At 49.9% G+C, this 20,861-nt stretch overlaps 1 protein-coding gene across 1 annotated transcript in view; it reads left to right on the forward strand.

Moving 5' to 3' along the window:
- Window positions 1-1,197: 1,197 nt before the first annotated feature.
- LOC107194601 (homeobox protein homothorax-like) overlaps window positions 1,198-20,861 on the forward strand; it is a 212,151-nt gene continuing 192,487 nt past the window's right edge. The window contains exons 1-2 of the mRNA XM_015584244.1: window positions 1,198-1,210; window positions 1,859-1,966. Of these exons, the coding sequence (XP_015439730.1) occupies window positions 1,198-1,210; window positions 1,859-1,966 (121 nt within the window). The remainder of the gene's footprint in view (window positions 1,211-1,858; window positions 1,967-20,861) is intronic.

Genomic DNA, 20,861 nt, shown 5'->3' on the forward strand with positions numbered 1-20,861 from the left:
TTTCAAGAATATAATTTTCACCGGCGGGGTCGGACGGGTCGCTATATTTCCAAGATAAGACTATAGAGCCCCGGTAGGCGGATCCTACGCCGCTGGCCCTGCAGCACCAAGACCCTATACTCTCTCGTGTGAAATTACTTCGCTACGCGGCTTACTCTTATCCCCCGGTGCCACCCTTTCTTACCGTGTATCCTCATTCAGCCGGGATCTCCATGGAAATAAAGTAGATACCTTTCCTATTTTCGTATCCGGAAAATTGCAATACCTTGGCTACACGAGACTGCTGCGCCTGTCGGTCTTATAAATCAGTCCCAGTACCCGTGGCGTTAATCGCCTCGCGGCTCGTTTATTTTTTTTTCCTCTTTATTTCTCTTGCAACCTGTCTCTAAACTGTTACGCTTGCAACGATACATTTTCATATTCATTGCTATCGTATATACCTACATATACTATATCAACCTTTCGCGTAATTAACCCCATGGACGGTTGTCAATGTTTGTATTAATCACGTTTAATTGAGAAATACGCGATCCGGCGTATCGTTTCGAGCAGCCACCAGGTTTCGTATCAACCGAGCCTGAATTTTTTTTTCTGTACACCGCAGTCGGTGAACCCCGGTTGAGCGAATGGCCGGCTCTTAACGCAACAAGCTCCATCGCGCGTTTATCTAATTATTATAATTGCACGATTATTCTTGGTCGAACGAGCCGCGCGGCGCGGCTGCGACTGCGACCAGGGGTGAGATCGCATGCCGGGCCGTCGTCCGGTCCGGCGAAAAAAAAAAAAAGAGGAATGAAAGAAGTAACGGGATATATATGGAGCAGCACGCGATACGATCTCCCGGTTAAAGTCGTGATGCAAACGATCACGAATTCTTTGCTGCCTTTGTATCGGGCCGTTTCTGCATTCTTTCGACGCGTACCGTCCGTTTTACCCCATCCCTCCCAACCCCCGAGGGGGAGGAAGGTAATAACTGTTCCACGGCGGCATTTTTCCGCAGATCGTCTATTTTTACCGACGATCTCGCCACCAACCCCTGGCTATTGGCCGGGCTCGCGGTTCCTCCCTTTCCGCGGATTTATGTTTTTTCATTAGGCATCTCGAGAGCCGATCCCATATTCGAACCGATCGTTCAACCCCCGTTTATAGTGCAAATTCGAACGTTCTGACTGGAGATGGTGTGCAAACTCACTAACAATGATTTATCGCAGTGAGCGCAGAATCACGATCACGGACGTGTATTAACTTTATTCGCGACCGTGATTTTTTTATGTTGAATAAATTTACTGATTGTGACTGTAATTCTTGATCCTTAAAAAAATACATATTCAATATGATTTGAAAATGAATTATAATTACTATTTGCGTTTTTAAAAATGAGTAGATAAGAACATAAATTATGAAAGAATGATTTCCTATAATTATACAAAAGACATGTTATGTAACACGTCGATTAGAATCTATTATTATTAATTTATTCATTATTCTACATTGTTCCTCATTATTTCTTTACTTTATACGATGTAACTGCATTTTTATGTTGATGTCGTTAATATAACATATACTGGTTATGTGATGCGTGCAAAGAACAGTTGTTATATTCTCCACCAATCGGAAACGATCACGAAAAATCACGAATCACTGTGAATAATCACCGTGATTGGGAAGTAATCCTGATTGAATCGCTCCTTGATTCAGAAGTAGCTGTTCACGCCATCTCTAGTTCTGACTGGCTCGACCTTGCACAGATCGCGTGCCTGTAAAATTATTACCCTCAGATATCATATGTGTGTGTGTGTTCGTGCTGTATGGAGATAGTTGATTAACGGTGAATCATTTACTTTTCTTTTTGCTTCAGGTAAATGGTGTCCGCGTAGAGAATGGAGTTCGCCGCCGGACGCGCAACGAGCGGCGAGCGACGCGCGTCGTGGCGTCCTTTACTCTTCCGTCTTCCTCGGCAGTCCCGGTAAGTGCTTCAACGAAAACTTCTAATTCTCACTTTCCTCGCCCTTCGAAATTGAATATCTTCGGGAAATACGGCCTTGGAAGCCACCCGTGTTCGCCCATCTTTACACTCGAGGGCTCAGCTCGCGGGGCAAACTCCCATGGAAATTTCCCTCGCTCGTACGTTATCCTTAATTAAACAGGACGCTCTGCCTATTTAACCGTGCACCGAGCAGAGTTCTCGCATTAATCGCGACGGAAGTTCGCACGATTCGTTGTTTTTGGGGATCGCGCGATCTAGGGGATACTGGACGCGTTTTCCAAACTGCGTGTCGATTGATCGGTGCTGGACGTTCGATCGTGAGCGAGGAAACTGAACATATCGATGGTGGAAAAGAGAAGTAGGGAAACAAAGAAGGACGAGAGAAATGCTACACACCACACACTTGGCTCTGTTTGTGTGCGCGTGTGCGCGTATGCGACGTGATATCGTGGCCCTCGGTGGGAGGAGCGCGCGATCGTACGCGGCATAAACATGTTTTAATCGTGCCTCGGGCATTCGCCGCGTTGAATAAATATTGATATCGGGTGACGCGACGGCCAATCAGAATCGGGGCTTATAAAACAAGCCGCTTACACCTCCGCCTGTCTATCGGACCGAGCGCGCAGCCCCTCCCTCCTCCACCTATATCTTGTCGTCGCGGTAATTATCATGATTATTCGCGGGAAATATCGAAAACGAAGGAACTCTAGACCGTTTACAAGGCGGAAGTGTATCGAGTATTTGCCTTGAAACGACCAAACGCGACGGGGAACGCGTTCGGTTTCTTTCTATTCGATTCACAACTACGATCGACGGGTAGCAAGGTCGTGGTATCGATAACCATCTATGCCCCGTCTAAATCTCGCGTAAAGGATATCGGTACGCCGTTGTCTATCCACGATTTCTCCTTTAATTAAATTACGCGGGGCCGCCAAGGAGTTCGTCGATAAGAGGACGTAAATCACAGTCGATAACTAATCGAACGATTCCGTGAGACGTCTCTCTGGGTCCCCTCTTGTCCGTGAAAGACGGGAGTGCATATCGCGCATGTGCACGCGCACACACACATCGCTTCCCTCGTTTCTCTCTGTGTCTCCTCGCGTTCCTCCTGCACTTTCTCTCTCCTCTGCCCTCTTCCTCTGTTCGCTCGAAGGAACGGAGGGAATATGAGCGAATGCCAGAGGTAGAGAGAAGTCTGGTGAGCCATGGAGAGAGAGTAGTCAGAATTGCGATGAGGAGGAACGGGAACATGAGAGAAAGAGAGGAATTGCTGAGGGAATCGGCGGAGCTGGCCGGAGGGAAAGGGACGCGCGTACCAGGGAGAACGAGGGAGACGGACAGAGGGCAAACGATGAGTGGAAGAGAGAGACATCAGGAGGCGTTTCCATAGCAACGAGGCGAGGCGGGAATGCGACGGTAACCATGGCAGCCGCTGGTTACTCTCTCTCAGACCAACCTATCTGTCCCTCTTTCTGGTCCCTCGTCCTCATCGTTCTCCTCTCTCTTTGTCTGTCCCTCTCCCTCTCTCATCTGGACCTCTTCCTTCCGCCCACGGTGCCGAGAGAGCCACGAGCACGGGATCCGCAAAGAGAGAAGGTGGAGCGGACTCTCGGAGCTGCGCTCTGCGAGAAACGTTCCGCTTCCTTTTCGCTTTTTCTCTCCACCCTGCGGCTTCTCTTTTAATAATAGTAATGCGCTCTTGGCACGCTTGAAATAAGATATGGTAATAGGGAAATACATATTTCAAGGGGAAGAAGCGAGCGGAATGAGACCGTATGTAGAGAGACTATTTTACTTGGTAACTTTAATTGCTTCTGTTTTGGAAAAGAATTCGTGGTGGAGGTTCAGTTCTTGATGATACTTGAACGGGATTCAACTGTTTTATGCGAGCAATGAAAGAAGTGTCTCGTGAGGTTCGTTTACGATGGATATTTATGAGTAATGGACGCATCTCTTTATGCAACGTGAAGCGATGGCTGACGAACGTTCTGCTTTCCGTTTCAATCTTTCTTTCGTCACGACTGTGCTTTTCATAATGCTAATGCAGTTTTACTGTATTCTGTTTCTGTAAGTGGAAACATCCTTCCAACGACAAGCTCTGATTCCTTAAAAACAGCATAGTTACGACATATACAAGATGTCGCTGTCTTCTGAAAACAGAGAATCGTTTCTTTCAGCGCAATTATTTTCAACGACTCGATCTCTTTTCTTTTCATTCCCGTTTCGAATTTACTTTACCGGACGTGATGTTTATCCAGCTGAGGATCGATCCCGGCTCTACGTGTATTTCCCTTTCCGCGTCCTTTTCCTGTTCCTACAGTTTCCATTTGTTAAAGTGTCAGGCTGGTTCCGCGCGGCGGCGGTGCGTTAATGTTGTTTTTAAAAGAGGTCTCGGGTTCGCATTAATTAATCGGGAATACGGAAATGGGCGGAGGGAGGTGGGGGGGGGGGATAAATTTTATCTCGTTCGCGCAGCCCGACTGTTAATAATGAAACGTTAATGCTAATTTTTGATTTATGCGTTCATAATCTTTCCCCCCCGGGGCGTCTCTCCGCGGCCGCGTTCGCGCTCACCCCCCTTCTGCCACCCTGGCGGACGTTTTTGAATGCAACCGATATCGGTGACTGAATTAAACGACCGGCCGGAAGCACGGGATAAATTTTGTCGCCAGGACACACCGGTTATTAATAACGACTATTTCCTAGCAGGTTCGTTAATAGGGGCCGTCCAGGTAACAATGTAATTGCAATTTACACCGTCACCTCATCCATGTTCGAATTTTCCCGCCGTTCCTCGACCGCCGTCGACTTCCACACGTTTCGTTTTTTTGTTCTCCAAGTATTCCAACCGCCGCGACGAAAAAACTCGCAAGACTGAGTAGCCGCGAGTAGTCCAATGGAGAAAAGTTCTCGGTAACGTTACTGAAAGTCGGCGCTTTGAATTTTTACCGTTCGTACGTGTAGGAACGTCGAGAAGTTAAAAGAACCGTAGACTATGCCGGTGCACGCGTGCGCTCGCGAATAGTCGGCTGAACCAGGCATCGTACAGTTTAAAAGCTATCGACATTCTTGGATGCGGAAACGCCGACCCACCTCGCGACCAGATCCTAGGATGGAGCATAGCTCGAAGCGTGGCTGATTATGTACGAGCGTCATGGAATCCCGGGATTCCATTGGGACGCTTAACTCCCGATACGTCGACTGTGTCGCGTACACACCGTGAATCGAGTTTCTGCGTCGACGACGGCATTAACGCGTCCAACCGCTTTTCTCGGCCGTATATTTTCGTCGAGCCCATCCATTACGGGCACTCCGGGCTCGGCGGCCCTCCTCGACGCTGTTATTTTCAGTTTCGTGAAATCTCGCGAGTTCGAAAAGAAAGCTCCCTCGGCCCCAACCATACACACACGGTCTCGTTAAGAATACTTGATAAATTAGACGGGTTTTACGGTTCATTCGGGTCGAGAGATGAATTCTGTCGGCGGACTGTCGAAATCGCCGCGCGGGAAACACGGACAAACTTTGTTACACGACCTCGTTCCGTATATTCGCTTCCCACCCGTCCCTCCTCTGGTCGACAAATTTTTCAGCCCGCCCGCGAATGAGATTCCTTGACGTCAATCTCGATCGGATTGTTTACCTTGACAGGGATAGACGTTCCTCGATCTCCGACGAAAAAATAGACTCGTCGCGGGGGCGGAGAGGGCGAGAGAAAGAGAGGGATTTCGACGAGGTTCTTGTTGTTTCTTTTCTGTTTATCGAAACGGACGTTTATCGCGTTGTCTGCGATCTTGGAACTGGGTCAGCCGTTCGTCGAGGATGGCTTAAGTGTCGCTTAAATTTTTCTCAAGTCTGTAATAAATTCATCGTGCGAAACGGCGTGTATGCGTACCTCGCTTTCACCCCCGTTCCCATTCGCGGTGGAATTTCAGTGTCAACGAACCGGTGGGGGGTGCGACGAAATAAATTACGGCGTGGTCACGGGACAAATTCGTTGAAATTTCGTTGAAAAGCTACTTGACCGCTCACTCGCGGCAGATCTCGTTATGGTTCCGGTAGTAGTAGTAGTAGTAGTAGGAGGATGAGGTGGAGGAGTAGGAGGAAGGTTGGTCGGTTGGTCGAGAGGTATAAGGGACACGAGGGAGGAACGAAAAGGGGAGCCGGTGGAATTCTCTCGGTTTGGTTTTTCGTGGGTCGCATATCACCCCCCAACCCCTTCGCTGGTGGAACCGCTGCTCTAGGCTAACCCTCTCTTCTCCTCCTTCGCCGCCGCCCTTTTCACCCCACGGCTGCAATGGCACACGGCATGGCTGGCTCCCTTTTCCGGCGAGTGTAGCGTAATGTAAGGGTTGCGCGGCCGCGTCGGCGGTGTTTGGGGGTGGGTGAGAGAGTTTAAAACCCCTCGGGGCTTGAGGTCCAGGCCGGTTAGATTTATCGGATGTTTTGGTTGGCGGCCATTGTTAGCTGCCCTCTCTACCGCCGCATGCCCCCCCCCCGAATGCCTGTCGAGCTCGGCCCGGATATCGGGATCGGAATTTCGCGAGGCAATAACGCTAAGAACGCAGCACCGCGCTACGCGCGGCTGTTTCGTGCTTTCCTTCGACTCGAAAAATTTATTATCGAGTTGCCGGCTTTGTTCGGCTGATCCTCAGTGGCTGCTGCTTTCGCGAAATAGGGCGGATGAAATTTTTCCACCGAGTCGAATTCAAGCGTCACGAAGATTTTCTCGAACCCCGTTCATTCCGCGATGACTCTTTGTTTCTCGTGCGAACACTCGTTTCCAAGAGAATACTCCTCGCAAACAACCGCGGCCCCCGATTCCGCCGCAACCCCAGAGCGCTATTGTGCACGGTGGTTTGAGCGATGTTCAAGCTCACGGACCACGACCCTTCGGTTCAACCCTCCCGACCGCAGTTTCTCTCAATCCGTTCTAACCGGTACATCGCGATTCGTCGAGGAAACCCCGTGAAACGCTGTCTCGTTTCGCGATCGATCCTCCTAATTGGTCGGCTTTAACAGGGGACTTCCACGGTATTAATTGCGAGCTGGAGATCGCGTTTTCCTCGGTTCGAACGAAGATACGATATTTTTCCCTTCGGCGTTAAAATTCAAGTCTTTCGATTTCGAAAATTCTTCCTTATTCCGGAAGAGGATACCTACATTTCGCAGTCTGGTTCCACCAGTGGTGGAGTCAGGTCCATGGCGAAAAAAGAAGAAACGACGGACGGCGAAGTCTCTTTGGCGCGGCCGCACAGGGCCACCTCGTGTTCTTCGATTAGCAGGCGACCGACCCGACCGTGACCTCTCTCCTCTCTTCTCCTCGTCCGCGGCGTACCATGCCATAGGTGGAGAAGATTCTCTCCCTCTTTCGTTCCCTCTCGTTCCCTTTCCGTTTCTCTCGTGCTCCATCTCGCGGCACTGATTGGACGATCCATCACCGGTGCTCGTCTCTCTCTATCTCGCCTTTCGTCCCTTCTCCCCCTGTCTCTCTTTCTCTCCCCCTTGTCTCGCCATCCTCCCGTTTCCTACAGAGCCGCTTTCGCGAAGGAACCGGACGCACGTTCTTCCACACACACACGCATCGCGTTTCCACTTATGCAGATGGGTAACACAACAGTCGGAATTAGAATATATTCTTATAGTTTCTACGTGTATAATATTATTAGATCTAAATATATTACACATTGATTCAATTCTATTAAGAAGGAAATTGTTATACTTTTCTAGACAGTTCTTTTGAGAACAGTTTCGCGATTGCGTCCATCTTTTCAGCTAGCAGAGAGTTTAGGGAATTATTCGTTTGTTGTTTTTCTGTTTGTTTAATAAACGTCGAGCATTATAATCGAAGGGATCGGTAGTGTTTCGAAATGGTTGCGGCTCGATACACGGTGTTCACCATTGCGTCGCGCGACGCGTGCACTCACGCACGGTCGTTCGCGCGCACGTAGGCCACGCGTGCACGCAGTCGGTCGCGATCAGCAAAAGGAACACCGGCGAGTCGCATACCGACGACCATCGCCCAGAGGGGCGGCCATTCTCGAGTGCGAGAGGGTGGGAGGGTAATTGGTTCCCATGGAGGCAGAAAACGCCTCGCTCGAAAAAGTCTCGACGAAAGTGCACGACCTCGGCCGTGATGCAGTCCCGGAGGGGGGCTCAATACGCGAACCGGAGAGACGTAGAGGGAGGTAAGAAAGGAAAAAAATCTGCATTAACAGTAAAAAAAAGTAAGGAAAGAACGCATAACCAGATTACTCTATAAAACCACGAAAGTATCTTTCTCGTAACTATTTTCTTCTCTCTCGAAACGATCGGAAAACCGGTAAAAGACCGAGGGGGATTAAACACACGGGGAGAGGGGTCGGCGAGAAGATAGGGAAGCGAAATGGGTATAGCCGGTTTCGAGGACGTCGGGAACAATCGAGGTGTCACGTGACGATACGGCGAAGTTAAAAGGGGAAGGTGAAAAGAACGCGGAGGGAGAGGAAGCAAGGAGACGAAGAAGGAAGGCGACAGGCCGATAAACGTGATACACGTCGCGGGATATACACAGGCGTGCCGCCTGCTATCCACGGTCCGTATTCATTAGTTCCTTACTCAAAGGCACGGAAATAGTTCCGGAGTTGCGGGAGGCACAAAGCACAAAGCTCTGTCGCGGAACAATGAGAGATAGCGGGGGAGCGAGAGAGGAGCGAGAGGTGGAGCCATACATAACAGTGATAGTCGACACGGAGGAAGATAGAGAGAGAGGGAAACTGCAGATTTCATGAAGTCGAAGATAGGCACAATGGTTTAGCTCGTGAGAGTGCACCATTTCCCTCTCGTTCTAGCCTTACCAGCCCCTCCCCTCCCCCCTTTGATTCTCTGTCCTTCGTTTCGGTATCCGCCTTGTTTCTTCCGTTTCTCTCTGCAATATTCATATGTGTTGAATATATTAATGCGCCGAGAGATATGTAAAGCGTGCAGCGACCGGGAGTCGCGCGACTCCGCTCTCTCGCGTCGCTGGCTGGCCTGGGCTCTGTGCAATATTACTGAAATGTGTCTCGGAGCGTGCCCATGTGCGGCTCCGATATTAAACAGCAGCCGTCGTTGCATCTGCGTTTCCCGTGTCTACTCCCATACGTGTTTCCCACCTACCCATCGTATAACACACACGTAGATCCCCGCGGCCTCTACGGATTCCGAGCGCTTCCTTTATCGACTGCTGCCTCCTCGCGGCTTTCTTACGGTAGTTCGTCATCGGGATTGTAACATGCTCCTGCGCCAGGTGCGCGGAATGGTTGGGTTACCTTGCTACCCCGTGTTGCGCAGCTCCGTTCCACTATTTTTTCTGGGAAATCGTAATTTTTGTAGTGGGTGGAATAATGATAATAATGTCTTTGGTCTTTCTGAGTTTCTATTATGGTTGATTTATAATTTGGAATAAGTGGAAGGACGTAGATTGTAAATGGAGATGCGGAGATCGTTGATGATACACTTCAAGAAAGTGTTTCGATAGGAAACTCTTGGTTGAAGGCTTGAGTATAGATGAATCCGAAGGTTCATGGAGATTGGAAGAGTTAAGATTCAAGTAAGAAAGACACAGTAAAAGAAAAACATTATTGTAACAGCGTTAAGCGTTTGCAGTTTACGCGCAGATCACAACAAACTGCGCAACAAAGCTGTAAAATCTTCATTAGGATCGTTTGCGACGGATCTTGCAGCTTTTCGGTTGGCCACTTTAGTGTCTGGTCTTTCGTGCACACCACCGTGGAATCGTTCGTGCGCGAAGAACAAAGAAGAGAACACGGTGGAATAATTAAAACACAGAATTTACGAAGGGATGGGGGAGCCACACAGCCGGCTCCGTCATCGGGGGACAAAGAAGAGGATACAGGACGCGCGAGAGGGAAGAACGCCGGGGAAAATATACACGGAGAAGCGGAGGGACAAAAAACAAAACAAAAAAAAAAAGAAAAAAGAATTGTGGAAGAGACGAATATAGCTTGAAAGTGTGCTATGGGGGGAGGGTGAGTCCGGGGCTATATGGAATCGAGGGAGGACAGGAGGTGGAGGAAGGGTAGTTTCTCGATGTAGCACGGTACAGCACGGTACAATCGGCGGTACCGGCACATGGGCACACGCCAACTTCCTCTCTTTCTCTCTCAGTCTCTATCTCCGTCCCGTCTTCTCTCTCTCCTTCGTCCCCCTTTCTCTTTCTCTGCCTCCACCTCCCACATCCACATCCTACCTCGAACGTGCCCCTGCACGAACTTCTCCCAACCTACGGGCCAACCCCGTCGGCAGCGGCGGCAACGGCAGCGGCAGCAGCAGCACCCAACCCAGACCCTGGGGCTGTCAAACGCAGGCCGAATCTTCTTCTGCTCGTGACAGCCTGGAAATGAAGAGAGTGCCCCCGCGTGGCGTATCCTACCCGCTTTCCTGTGTACGTTAACGTGCGTCCTAGGAATGTACGTTCTGTTCTCTCACACGCGTGTGTGTCCACGTTATCCCTTTAACCGTGTACGTTGTCCGGCCTGTGTTACGAGCCCACACGGGTTCAACGGAGGTCGCCGCTCTTCTGCCCTCCGTCTCTTTCATCCCGTGCCACCCCCCTACCCCGCCTGGTTCTTTCATTACCTCCCCCCCTTTAATTTCGCTCCGCGTCTGGATTGATTCATTTTTTTTTTCGGTAATTCGTCTCTAATTGTTCTTCCTGTCGATTCGAGTCGGCGAAATTGATCGTCGACTCGTCGGGACGAGTTTTCCACCCTCTGGACTCTCTTCTTTGTTTTGGTCTTTCCTTCCCTCTGTTTTTTTTTCAATATGATCCCAACGGTTTATGAATCCTTAAAATGGTCTAGTCGCTGTGGAGGTGTATACACCGAACCACCCCGAAATCGTTTATTACGGATTGCACCTTGCACTTTTCAAAGGGTTTCGAACTTTTACCGTAAGGTGTACTTTAAAGGATGACTAAAGGAGTCTGAAAGGGCTCCTCCGCCCCCCACCGATTACGAAGCGCTTTTCGAGCGCGATCATTAGCGCAATTATTATTGTGTCGGGCCACAATGCGCGTACCGCGGCGTCCTCGCCTACAATGGCCGGGCGAAGATGAAGAGGCGAAGGATAGAGAGAGCAGTGAAACGGGCTTCGGAACAACGGAGTCGGTGCATTCTTGATGGCTAACTGAAAATAGAGTACACATCGAGACAACCGTTCCGGAACGAAAACTGATCCAATAGAAACTATTAACCTTATTCCTTCTGTGTATACTACCACCGAATGGAAAACGGTCGTCGAGATAAGTTTCACCGGCGTATATACGTTTACGCGAAGGAAACACTGTCCTGTCGTTCCCCTCGACAATCGACCATGGAAATTCTAAAGGGATTCCAGCGTATTCTTGAAACGTAGACAGTGGACGGCAACAACGATTTTCAAGAAGTAAGCACTTACGAGATGTTCGTTTAAGCGTGTACGTATACAACGCGTTGGTTTGTGGTCGAGTGTGTGTACCGGCCGCATCGAATAATCATTCGAAGTCCGTGTTCGACGTTCCGCTAAAGTATGTTCGATGCTCATTGCCGAGGGGAACGTAGGTATATCTATTAGAAACGTACACCGCGGCGCTCGATGCGTTTACATCGTCGTACAAGAGGCCTCGCATACAAGCACAGATATTACCGGTTACGTTCGCCGTGTTATTACGGCGTTACATTCCGTCGTACACGGAATCCGTCGCGTTCGATCCACGGGTACAATGATCCACGTTGTTCTTCGGTTTTTTCCATCATCGGGCTGTACCGAGAAGGCCGCGTAGATACTGGCCCCGCGCGCTCACGGTTTCCTTTCTTCTCCGGCCCAGGGAAACGTGTCTCGGGGACGTCGACGTCCGTGTGTACCTTCGAACTGGACACTCCCGTCGCCAGGAACAGAGAAACAGAAAAAAAAAAGTATAATCGACGATCGACGTTCCCTTTCCCATAACGGAGCGTAACCGTCCGTCCACTTTCCACCCGTTTTATTATCATTTTACTACACACGGTACTACGGACGCAGAGTCTCGATGCCTCCCGAGTGCCTCGCCCATATCGGTAAATCGACTTTCTTATTAGAAACGGTACTCGCGGTCGTAACTTGCAATTCGATATATACAGGTGATTTAACGCCGTGGAATTTTACTTGTCCCTGTTTTTCTTTTTGTTCGCACAATCGCATTGTCTCGTCCGTTAGCAACGGGTAAATTGAGACTTCAATACGGTGAGGGGGGCTGTGTTTCTTTACCATTCATGGAATGTTCATCGTTCGACCGAAAGAGAAGAGGCGCCGCGAATTATTGCGTTCCTGTCGGGGGTGGGGGGATGGATCCTTTTCGCTCTTATCTTTCGCCACAGCTTGTTCCTCGGCTCCGACCTATTAGTTCTCCGTGTCACGTGAATCTATACACCGACCTGTCCTGTTCTTTTTTTTTTTTTGTTCTTCCGCTCGAGAAGATCCCCGTGGCTCGTTTTGCCGCTCGCTCGCACCGCGACACCGCTCGTCCGAAAGGTTCACCAACCACCGGGCCTTCGGGTGAAATACTGCGACTCGATTTCAACACCTCGGCGTCGTTAATTAGCCGAGCCACTCGAGACTTTTATTCCGGCAGCATCCGCGCGCGGCCGTTTAATTACAACTGGCGTGCAGCTGAAACACGCAGGGGTGGTAAAAAGGGGAGTAGAGGGGTAGGAGACGCGGGGGCAGCAGCGCGCGTGTGTTACAGGTTCGCCGCTACCTGCCGAACGTGACACAACGGAGTCTCGCGACCAACACGCGCTCCCGTCTCGTATCCGCTGGTATCGCTTGCTATCAGCACCACATATACACGCGACTCGCAGGTAGACCAGTTCTGTTTCCACGTCGGGCCTCGCCGATCTGCCCGAAGATTCGGTAATGAGGCTTGTTGGCGCAAGGTGTCGGGTCTTGAAGAATTTAAGGGTGTAATTCGGTGTTGATCATTCCGATCTGCGTGTAACTTATGGAACTTTGTTCGAATTTTAATTCAGAGAATTAAAGTCTAACGAGACTGGAAGGAATAGTTTCGAGGAATTTGGGGGATTCCAGATCTGGCGAGATGATACATTATAATACAGTAGAACTTTGATAATACTATATTAAATATAAGAGTTCTATTGTTTCGAAAGTTGAACGACAGGGTGTCGTCTCGGAAAGTATATTGACAACAAACCGTATTTGACGTGACATTTCTCCAAAATGCTGCTAGAATAAATGCTGAATGTTTAATAAATGTCCAATGAAACGCAGGAACGTTTCGTTCTCATAGTAATACGACGTTCATCATATTTCCTGAATCGAAAGAATTAGAGATAGCGTTAATTTACTTTCCAAGGCGATTGTAATACCAGATCCATGAAACATCGTTTACGAGTATTATTACATCCGTGTGATGTTTTTCTGTACTTGCTGGGAGTGTTGTTCTAACGTGTGTGGTAACCCAACGTTCAGCCTCTCACGCAGTCACGGCCGCTGTTTCGCCCAAACATCCGTTCCCCCTTCGGGGTAATCGCTCTTCTATTTGTTTGTTGTTCTGGTTTAATTCTTTCGCGAGGCGTGTATAGCGTGAAGGGGTCCGCGGTATAGGTCAATGGGAAACTAATTGTCGGCGTTTCGAGGGTGCGCTCACGGCCGTGGTGGGGTTGTTTCCGGGGGGCTGCTCTCCGGAGGGTCGATTCGAGGGTGGTTGAGAAGTCCAAGCACTCGACGAGAGTCGACGTGGAGTATGTAGCCGGGAGAACCGGACGATGAGACCAGACGGCGTTAGAAGGGCGAATGAGAGAACGCTCGAGTGGAGAAGAGAGCTCCGACAACGTATGTATGTATTTGCCAGGGACGAGCGAAACAATGCGAATCTCTTCCCTCCTGGTTACCCCGTGATTCTCCTCTTCTGGCTGTACGACACGTTTCCGGGGCGCGTAGGATCTATCGGGAGGCTCCCATACGAAATGAAAATCTCGTTTCGGTATCTCGACGACCATACCCAGGATTCCCGGGTGTTATATCGATGAAATACTATCGACGGTATCCCGATGTATCGGCGAGGGAATCCAGAAAATCGGGGGCGTGGTAATGGAACGAAGCTACCATCTGGGGCAACCACCCCCCTCTCCGGTGTTATTTATCCCCGCGGACGTAGGCGGTGTGTAGCAAAAATTTTTCGAAAATTGCACAGACCTCGCTCCGGGCTACCACTTACCTACGACGCTCCCCTTCGTGCCCTCGATCCGCGTGCAACATGTAAAGTACCGATATTATGTATTTATTATAATGCGATCCAGGCTACGGACGATCGAGCGGTCGCGTTGTTCGTGGGCAAACGCGGCGCGGTTGAGGCAGACGGGACGCGGAGAGGGATAATCAATTTATCACTGCAGGTGCCTCCGCGCATTTGCATACACGAGAACGACGGACGGACGGACGGACGGACGGACGGACGGAGTCGTAGTCGTCGTCGTAGTCTTCGTTGCCTCGCCGGCGCGTCGCTCTTTTCGCATTCTCCGCGTGCAGTTATTCGCGCCGGTACAAATTGCCGCGCTGAAACTCGATGCAAATTTCCGTTGATCGCCTTTACACGGTCGATCATCATCTCGGTGTTCCGCCGCGGTCGAAAAGTACCGGGTACCGTCGCGAGACTCTCGATACACCTGAATATTCATTTCGATTAACCGAATCACGGACGACGATAAATTTCCCCGTATGATCGGTCACGATGCGATCGGCGGTGGTCTTTGGGAACGTTCGCCGACCTTCGAGCACAAAGTGAAGACCGGCAACAAGGTAATGACCTTGCCAGCGCGCGAAATCGGAACGCTCGCGTATATGAATTCGTCGTTCTCATTAATCACCGGCGAGACACAGGGGTCGTGGCGGGTTGAAAATAACTTTTACGTAACCTTTCTACAACCGCCGTCGGATCGTTGACACGCCAAGGATCAACGTCCTGGGATCCTTCGTCCCTTGGCTCTACCGATAGAGCGTGTCGCCACGATCGCGCTCTAATTACGTGGCAAGGACCATTAATTCTTAACAACCGCAAGCAAGCACAACGAGTGCTGGCTTGGGTCGCGGACGATCGAAGGTCGCCGAGCTCTACTTTGATCTATATACCTACCCACCTAGCGCCGTAACACCGGCGTTAACGCGGGCGCAATCCGAGAACGCATTGATTTACGAGGTCGTACGATCGTCTGTCCACACGGTTGGCGATCCCCATGCTCGACCTACTTCTCGATGGTCCTTCTAACCCGTATTACGTATCTCTCGGTGTTCTCCGCACTCGGGGGAGGGAGGAACTTGAAACCCGCCTCGAATCTCATCGTGGCGGGAAACACAATACAATTTTTGTAATCGTAATCGACCAAAGATGATATACAGTAAATCCCGAGTGTTTCAAGGCTTCTCGGTACTGACAAGGAGAGCCTTCCAGGTGTAACAGTGACTTTGGGTGTGATTTAGTGATTTTAACCACAAAACATAAGGATTGAAAATTTTAGGGTGGTTTCATACTTATGCCAGGCAGTGTATTCGCTGGATAGAAACTCACGAAGTTGCCTCGGAAATAAATCGACGAGGAACAACGGCGGAGTCGCAAGGTGTTTAGAGGCGGACCAGTGTCCATTAGCGAGCCACCGATGATCCGGTGCCGTATCCTAGCCGCGTCATGCCCTAATACGAGTGAAACGGAAACGCCAGGGCCCCAAGAATCGTCGAGTTGGAAGAGCACATAAGGGACCCCGTTGAACGCGGTCCGTGATTCGAAAGCTAGATGGAATCCGCGACCGGGCGTCTAATCAGCCGCGCGGCGCGATTATTATCTCCATTTCAAGCGGAGCGCGGAACGCTACGGCGCGGCGGATAGAAGGGGCCATATAGAAGCGCCTAATATGGCGGTCCGTCTCATTGGCTGCCTTAGGAGGCATACAGATCGTTCGAGAACGGTCAGAGCCGGCTTCGAAAGCGGCCGAGAGAAATAGTCGTCTTAACGCACGGCCTGTCTTTCTCTCTCGCATATACGCACGTTTCACGTGTCGGAGGTGGGAGGAGAGGTGCTGAAGATCGGTGGAGAAGGGACGGGGAGGAAAGAAGTTAGGGGAGGGCTTGTGTGTGCGGTTGGGATGGAGGCAGCATTCCATCAAACCAGACTCCATCTTATGTACGTCTAACCCCCAGGCTACGTATCTTCGTTCTATCTCTTTCGCTCGTCCACGTCTATCTTCCTCTTCCATCCCGTCTCAATTCGATCGAATGCTTCGTCTCGCTTCTCTCATTTTTTTTTAACGAATAACCGCTGTTTTTTTTATGCAATGTGAGATCAAGGAACGCCGATCGAGAGAAATATACGCGAGATGTATCGGTTAGGGAAGATTGAAGTTTCTAAAGAGTCGATGAAAAAACGAAGAAAGTTAATCGAACGATGTGTAGAAATTTCTCGGGTGGAAATCTTTTCGTTGCGGGTACCGATGGGACTGAAGAAAGCAGGATAGGACGTTTAAATAGGGTTGGATGAAGTTTGACACTGTGGACGAATTATCAGAGACAAAGTAAATGGCAGGAAAGGGGATGAAAGTGTAACAAGTGGCATTTAGGTACGTCCGCGACGACATTCCTCGTCAACAATGAGATCGTCACTCTTCGGGGAAAGGTCGACGACGCGACGGCGAATGGGCTCGTTGACGCGTCCCGATGGATGCATTTTTAACGGCACGAAAATAGCGGCAAAAACACGGCGGAACAAGCGAAAGAGAAAGAGAAAGAGAGAGAAGTCCCGGGTCGCAGACAAAACAGCAACAGCTGCGACAAAAAACGAGAACGATGTAAACGGGCACGACGACAAGGAGCCGGTTACCGAAATTCGTTCCCTTCTTTCCTCGCCGTTTCATTTGCATCTTCTGGCTCTCTATACACGCCGTTATGTCTATCCACTCCGCGTGGACGTTTCAAAGTGGCCTGGCGGCGGCGAGATTCACCGGCGAACAATTCCAGACCCCGTTGTAATGGCCACAGGCCCTCTCTTCTAATGGACGTCAGCGATGAAAGTGAACGGTCATCTGTTACGAAACACCGCCTCGTCTTCTTCGCCCTTTCTCAGCCTCTTTGTTTCATTCTGTTGCCGTGGCTGAAGCAGAGAACTCTTATGAATAAGTAGTGATTCCCGAAAATGGACGAAACGCTGTTGTTATATCGAGAAGAATGATCGAAAAGAATACACGGTGCTGCCTGGTCGTACCGAGGGGAAAGATCGTCGCGTGATCGCAACAGCCGAGTGTAAATACACTCGTCTCGAGGCCCAGGTATATACACGTCCGCGGATCTAGAAATCCCGAGGTCAGGCACACACGAAACGACACGACGACGACGACGATATCGACACCCAGCCGCCGCTCGTAAACCTAACCCCTTATGGCGGTACGGTACAGCTCGGCACGGCCACGTCCGCTATCTCACGGAGAGGCCGAAACGAGCGGAGTCGCCGCGAACGAAAGAGGGAAGAGGAGACTCGTCCGTGCCGGCCGATATGCAGATAGAAGAAGTAGGTGTAGGGTATGTAACGTCGCTCGAGAGAGAGAGAGAGAGAGAGAGAGAGAGAGAGAGAGAGAGAGAGAGAGAGAGAGACCCGTTGCGTGGGCGAGGTCTTCCGTTACTTTACGATTATTTTACCACGTCAGCCCTCGGCTTGATGTCGGCTGGGATCTCGCGATGGAAAAAGTGGAGGAGATTCGCGGTCTCGTCGTCCACGGTCCGGGAAAACACGGGAAAGATGATCGTTTACAATGGATACGACCGGGCCCACAGCACACGGATAATCAATATCTTTGAAGAGGATATTACTAGAATGTGCCGGACCAACGAACGTTTCGCACTAAACGAACAGCGATTGCTGTTTGAGGAAAATTGTCGAATAAATATTACCGTAGTATTATTGAACTTTCGGATCTTTATAGCTGTAAAAGTGAAGATCGAAGTGATAGAGATTCATTGAGAAGATATTCGAGATTCTGGAATGGTCGTTGAAAGCGTTTAACGTTCCCGGTAGGAGAATGCAGTGATGTTTCGAAATTGGATTCAATCGGTTTCGAAACAGAAAATAAATTCGTTTTCTTTTTCGACGAGGTCTTTTCTGTCGATAGTGGCCACCTCGAATGTCGCGTGCACCGAGAAAAATTTTAATGGCGCAAAATGCGTCGCGGTTACCAAGAGATCGTCGGCAATCTCCTGCGAGCAGGGTATATCGTGGCGGAGGCATTGTTCGATGGAAGCGAGGTCCAACGAGATAGCAGATCCGGGAGAGATAAGCGCTCTCCGGATGATGTATCGCCGGCGATGCTCCGGTGCGCCGTTTGATCGTAAGTACCCTGGCTCTCCGACTCGGTGCCGTACTGTTTTCCGACGAAGGACCCTTGAGATTCGAGGACGCATTCGATACCGGTGCAAACTGTTCCATAAAGTACCTCTTTCACGCCTGTTTCCACTTGCCGGGAAAATCGTCTACCCTTGTCCCCGTATGTTAGATGTCATCCTCACGTAATGGACTGGAGAGCTAGCTCCAAAGAATTCAGTGATTTCGGATGTTCCTAGCCAGACAATCTTTCGACAAGTTTCAGTATCCACGTATCAGCGTTGCTTACCATATTTTGAAAGCAATTTCGATAATGGAATTGATTTTATCATATCACATTCATCTGTATCGTAGCCTTTATTACCATTTTTCAAAGACGGGAACATTAAGGCAGCAATTCCACAGATTCTCTCGTAGTCGACGATTTATTCGTTATTTCGCCCGAAGTCAATCCTCCCCGTCGCCCTTTCTCGTTTTTCGACAAACTTTCCATTGTGTGGCCGAACCCTGACGCGCGGGACCCGTACACGGTCACGCCCCCTTAGCGCGCCCTTGCCCCAGAGGGATGTAAGTCACCGGAGCACTTAAGCGAGTTGAGACGAGACTCGCCACTAAATAACGCGGCGCGTCCAAAAGGCGAGCGGACCGGCTACAAACTGGCTTTTTGTACGTGACCCCATCCCCCACCTTCCCCTCCATGCTTCGAACTTTCTTCCACTCCTTGTGTATCTCCGGGACCATCGCGTGGCTCCTCTTCTCGATGCAATCGATAATGGAACTTCAGTTTTACATCCCCACGCCCGAGAGGAGGCCCCGAAGGCTATCCTATCGGGGAAAGACAGTCGTCGTTGGCGGTGTTGCGAGACGCTTGGAAGAGGCTTCGGAAATGGAAACGGTCGAGCGTAAATCATGTTTGCTGCCACGGGAAAGTTATCGACGATTTTATGGGGAATTAAAAACGGCGGGCGAAGAGCACACCGAGATCGCGCCATCATCGACGGCTTGCTGACCGTCGCGTTCGTTTATTGCCACGCGGCGAATTTGTCGCCAGGTGTTTTATTGTACGATGAAATTGGAGAACCGGGAGGGGAGGGACAAAGAGGACGGGTAATAAAGCGAACGCGCGCTAAACGTGTCACACAACGTCCGATATATGTATAGATACAGTCGCGTTGAGATTTGACTCTAGCGAAAAGGGAAATTGTATCGAAATTATTATAGCCAGAAGAGTCCTTTTTTTAAATGGTAAGCACCACGCGATGGAGATTTTCCTTCACTTTCGTTCGAGTCGAGGACACCGCTGTCAGCAATCGGATGCGATAAATAACGTCGACTCACTCGTGTGAAACTTATTCCCCTATCTTAAGTACGTTGTCTGTAGTCATGGGTAAATACTAGAACCGGAGAGTGCTTTATTCTGGTTAGAAGAAATAACGAGGGTGCCGTTAGCATTAATAACACGCGTCGTTGGGGGGAGATTCATAAGTAGGATGTGCTAACGATTTTGAGGATGCGGTGAGGTTCTTTTTGTTTGGGGTAGACTACCGTCGTTTAGCTTCCCATTGAGGTATTTTTAGTCATATTTAGATACTGTATTATTTCACGCGAAAATAGAGAAGGTGTACATGAAGATTTTCTTAATACTGACAGTAGAAACTTGAATGCAAGAGCCAGTAGGTGATGGCACTCCAAAAGAATTTGTCGGGGAATCCGTGACATCAGATATAAATTCCATTGTGCCTACCACAGACCACAGCACGCATTTTTCTACACAACGAGGTCGATCGAGGAAAAATTTACTCTCAAATACATCGACGTTAACACAAGCCGCCCTGCAAGCCATTACAAATGATCCACCAACGCAACCAACGAGGGCTCCCACGAATGAATTCAGAAAACACTCCATTTGTACACCTTAAACATGTACGACAAGCCTCCTCCTCGTGATCGCGCGACATTACAGCTACTCTCTTCCGTGCTTCCGGATAATTTACGATCGCGCGTACAACAGCTGATACGAGAACTCGCAGGCACCTATCGACCAAACGGGTGCCGAAGCATCCGTTCCCCTTGATGCCCCTTGTACCCTGGGATGCCGGTTGATCCGGCCAAGCCGTCTAATATCGTCCGACTGATTCCACTGGCTGGATTCTCTGGGAAGCCCTAATGGCGATGTCTTCGAAACGCGTCGGCACGGTTGAAAGGAGGGAGCAAGAGGGCAACATCGTGGTGCGGTGGACCGGTCGAGCGACGCTGACGGTTCGGCATGAATAATGTCGACTCATTATTCTTTCGACGATGGGAGGAGGGGATTTATCAGGTCGAAGTACCGATAACGCGTTCTTTTCGTTCGACCGTTCCGCCCGGGGAAGATGCGCCCGGAGATAGGTATGCATTTATGCGCGTTGGCGGGGGCAGAAGATCAACCGAAAGAGGGGAACAGGATGGTTTGAACTTCTTCTTTCACCCAACTACTCTTTTCCCTCTTTCTGGGTCTAACCT

This window comes from Dufourea novaeangliae, unplaced genomic scaffold (genome assembly GCF_001272555.1).
Source record: "Dufourea novaeangliae isolate 0120121106 unplaced genomic scaffold, ASM127255v1 scaffold8, whole genome shotgun sequence".
Lineage (NCBI taxonomy): Eukaryota > Metazoa > Arthropoda > Insecta > Hymenoptera > Halictidae > Dufourea > Dufourea novaeangliae.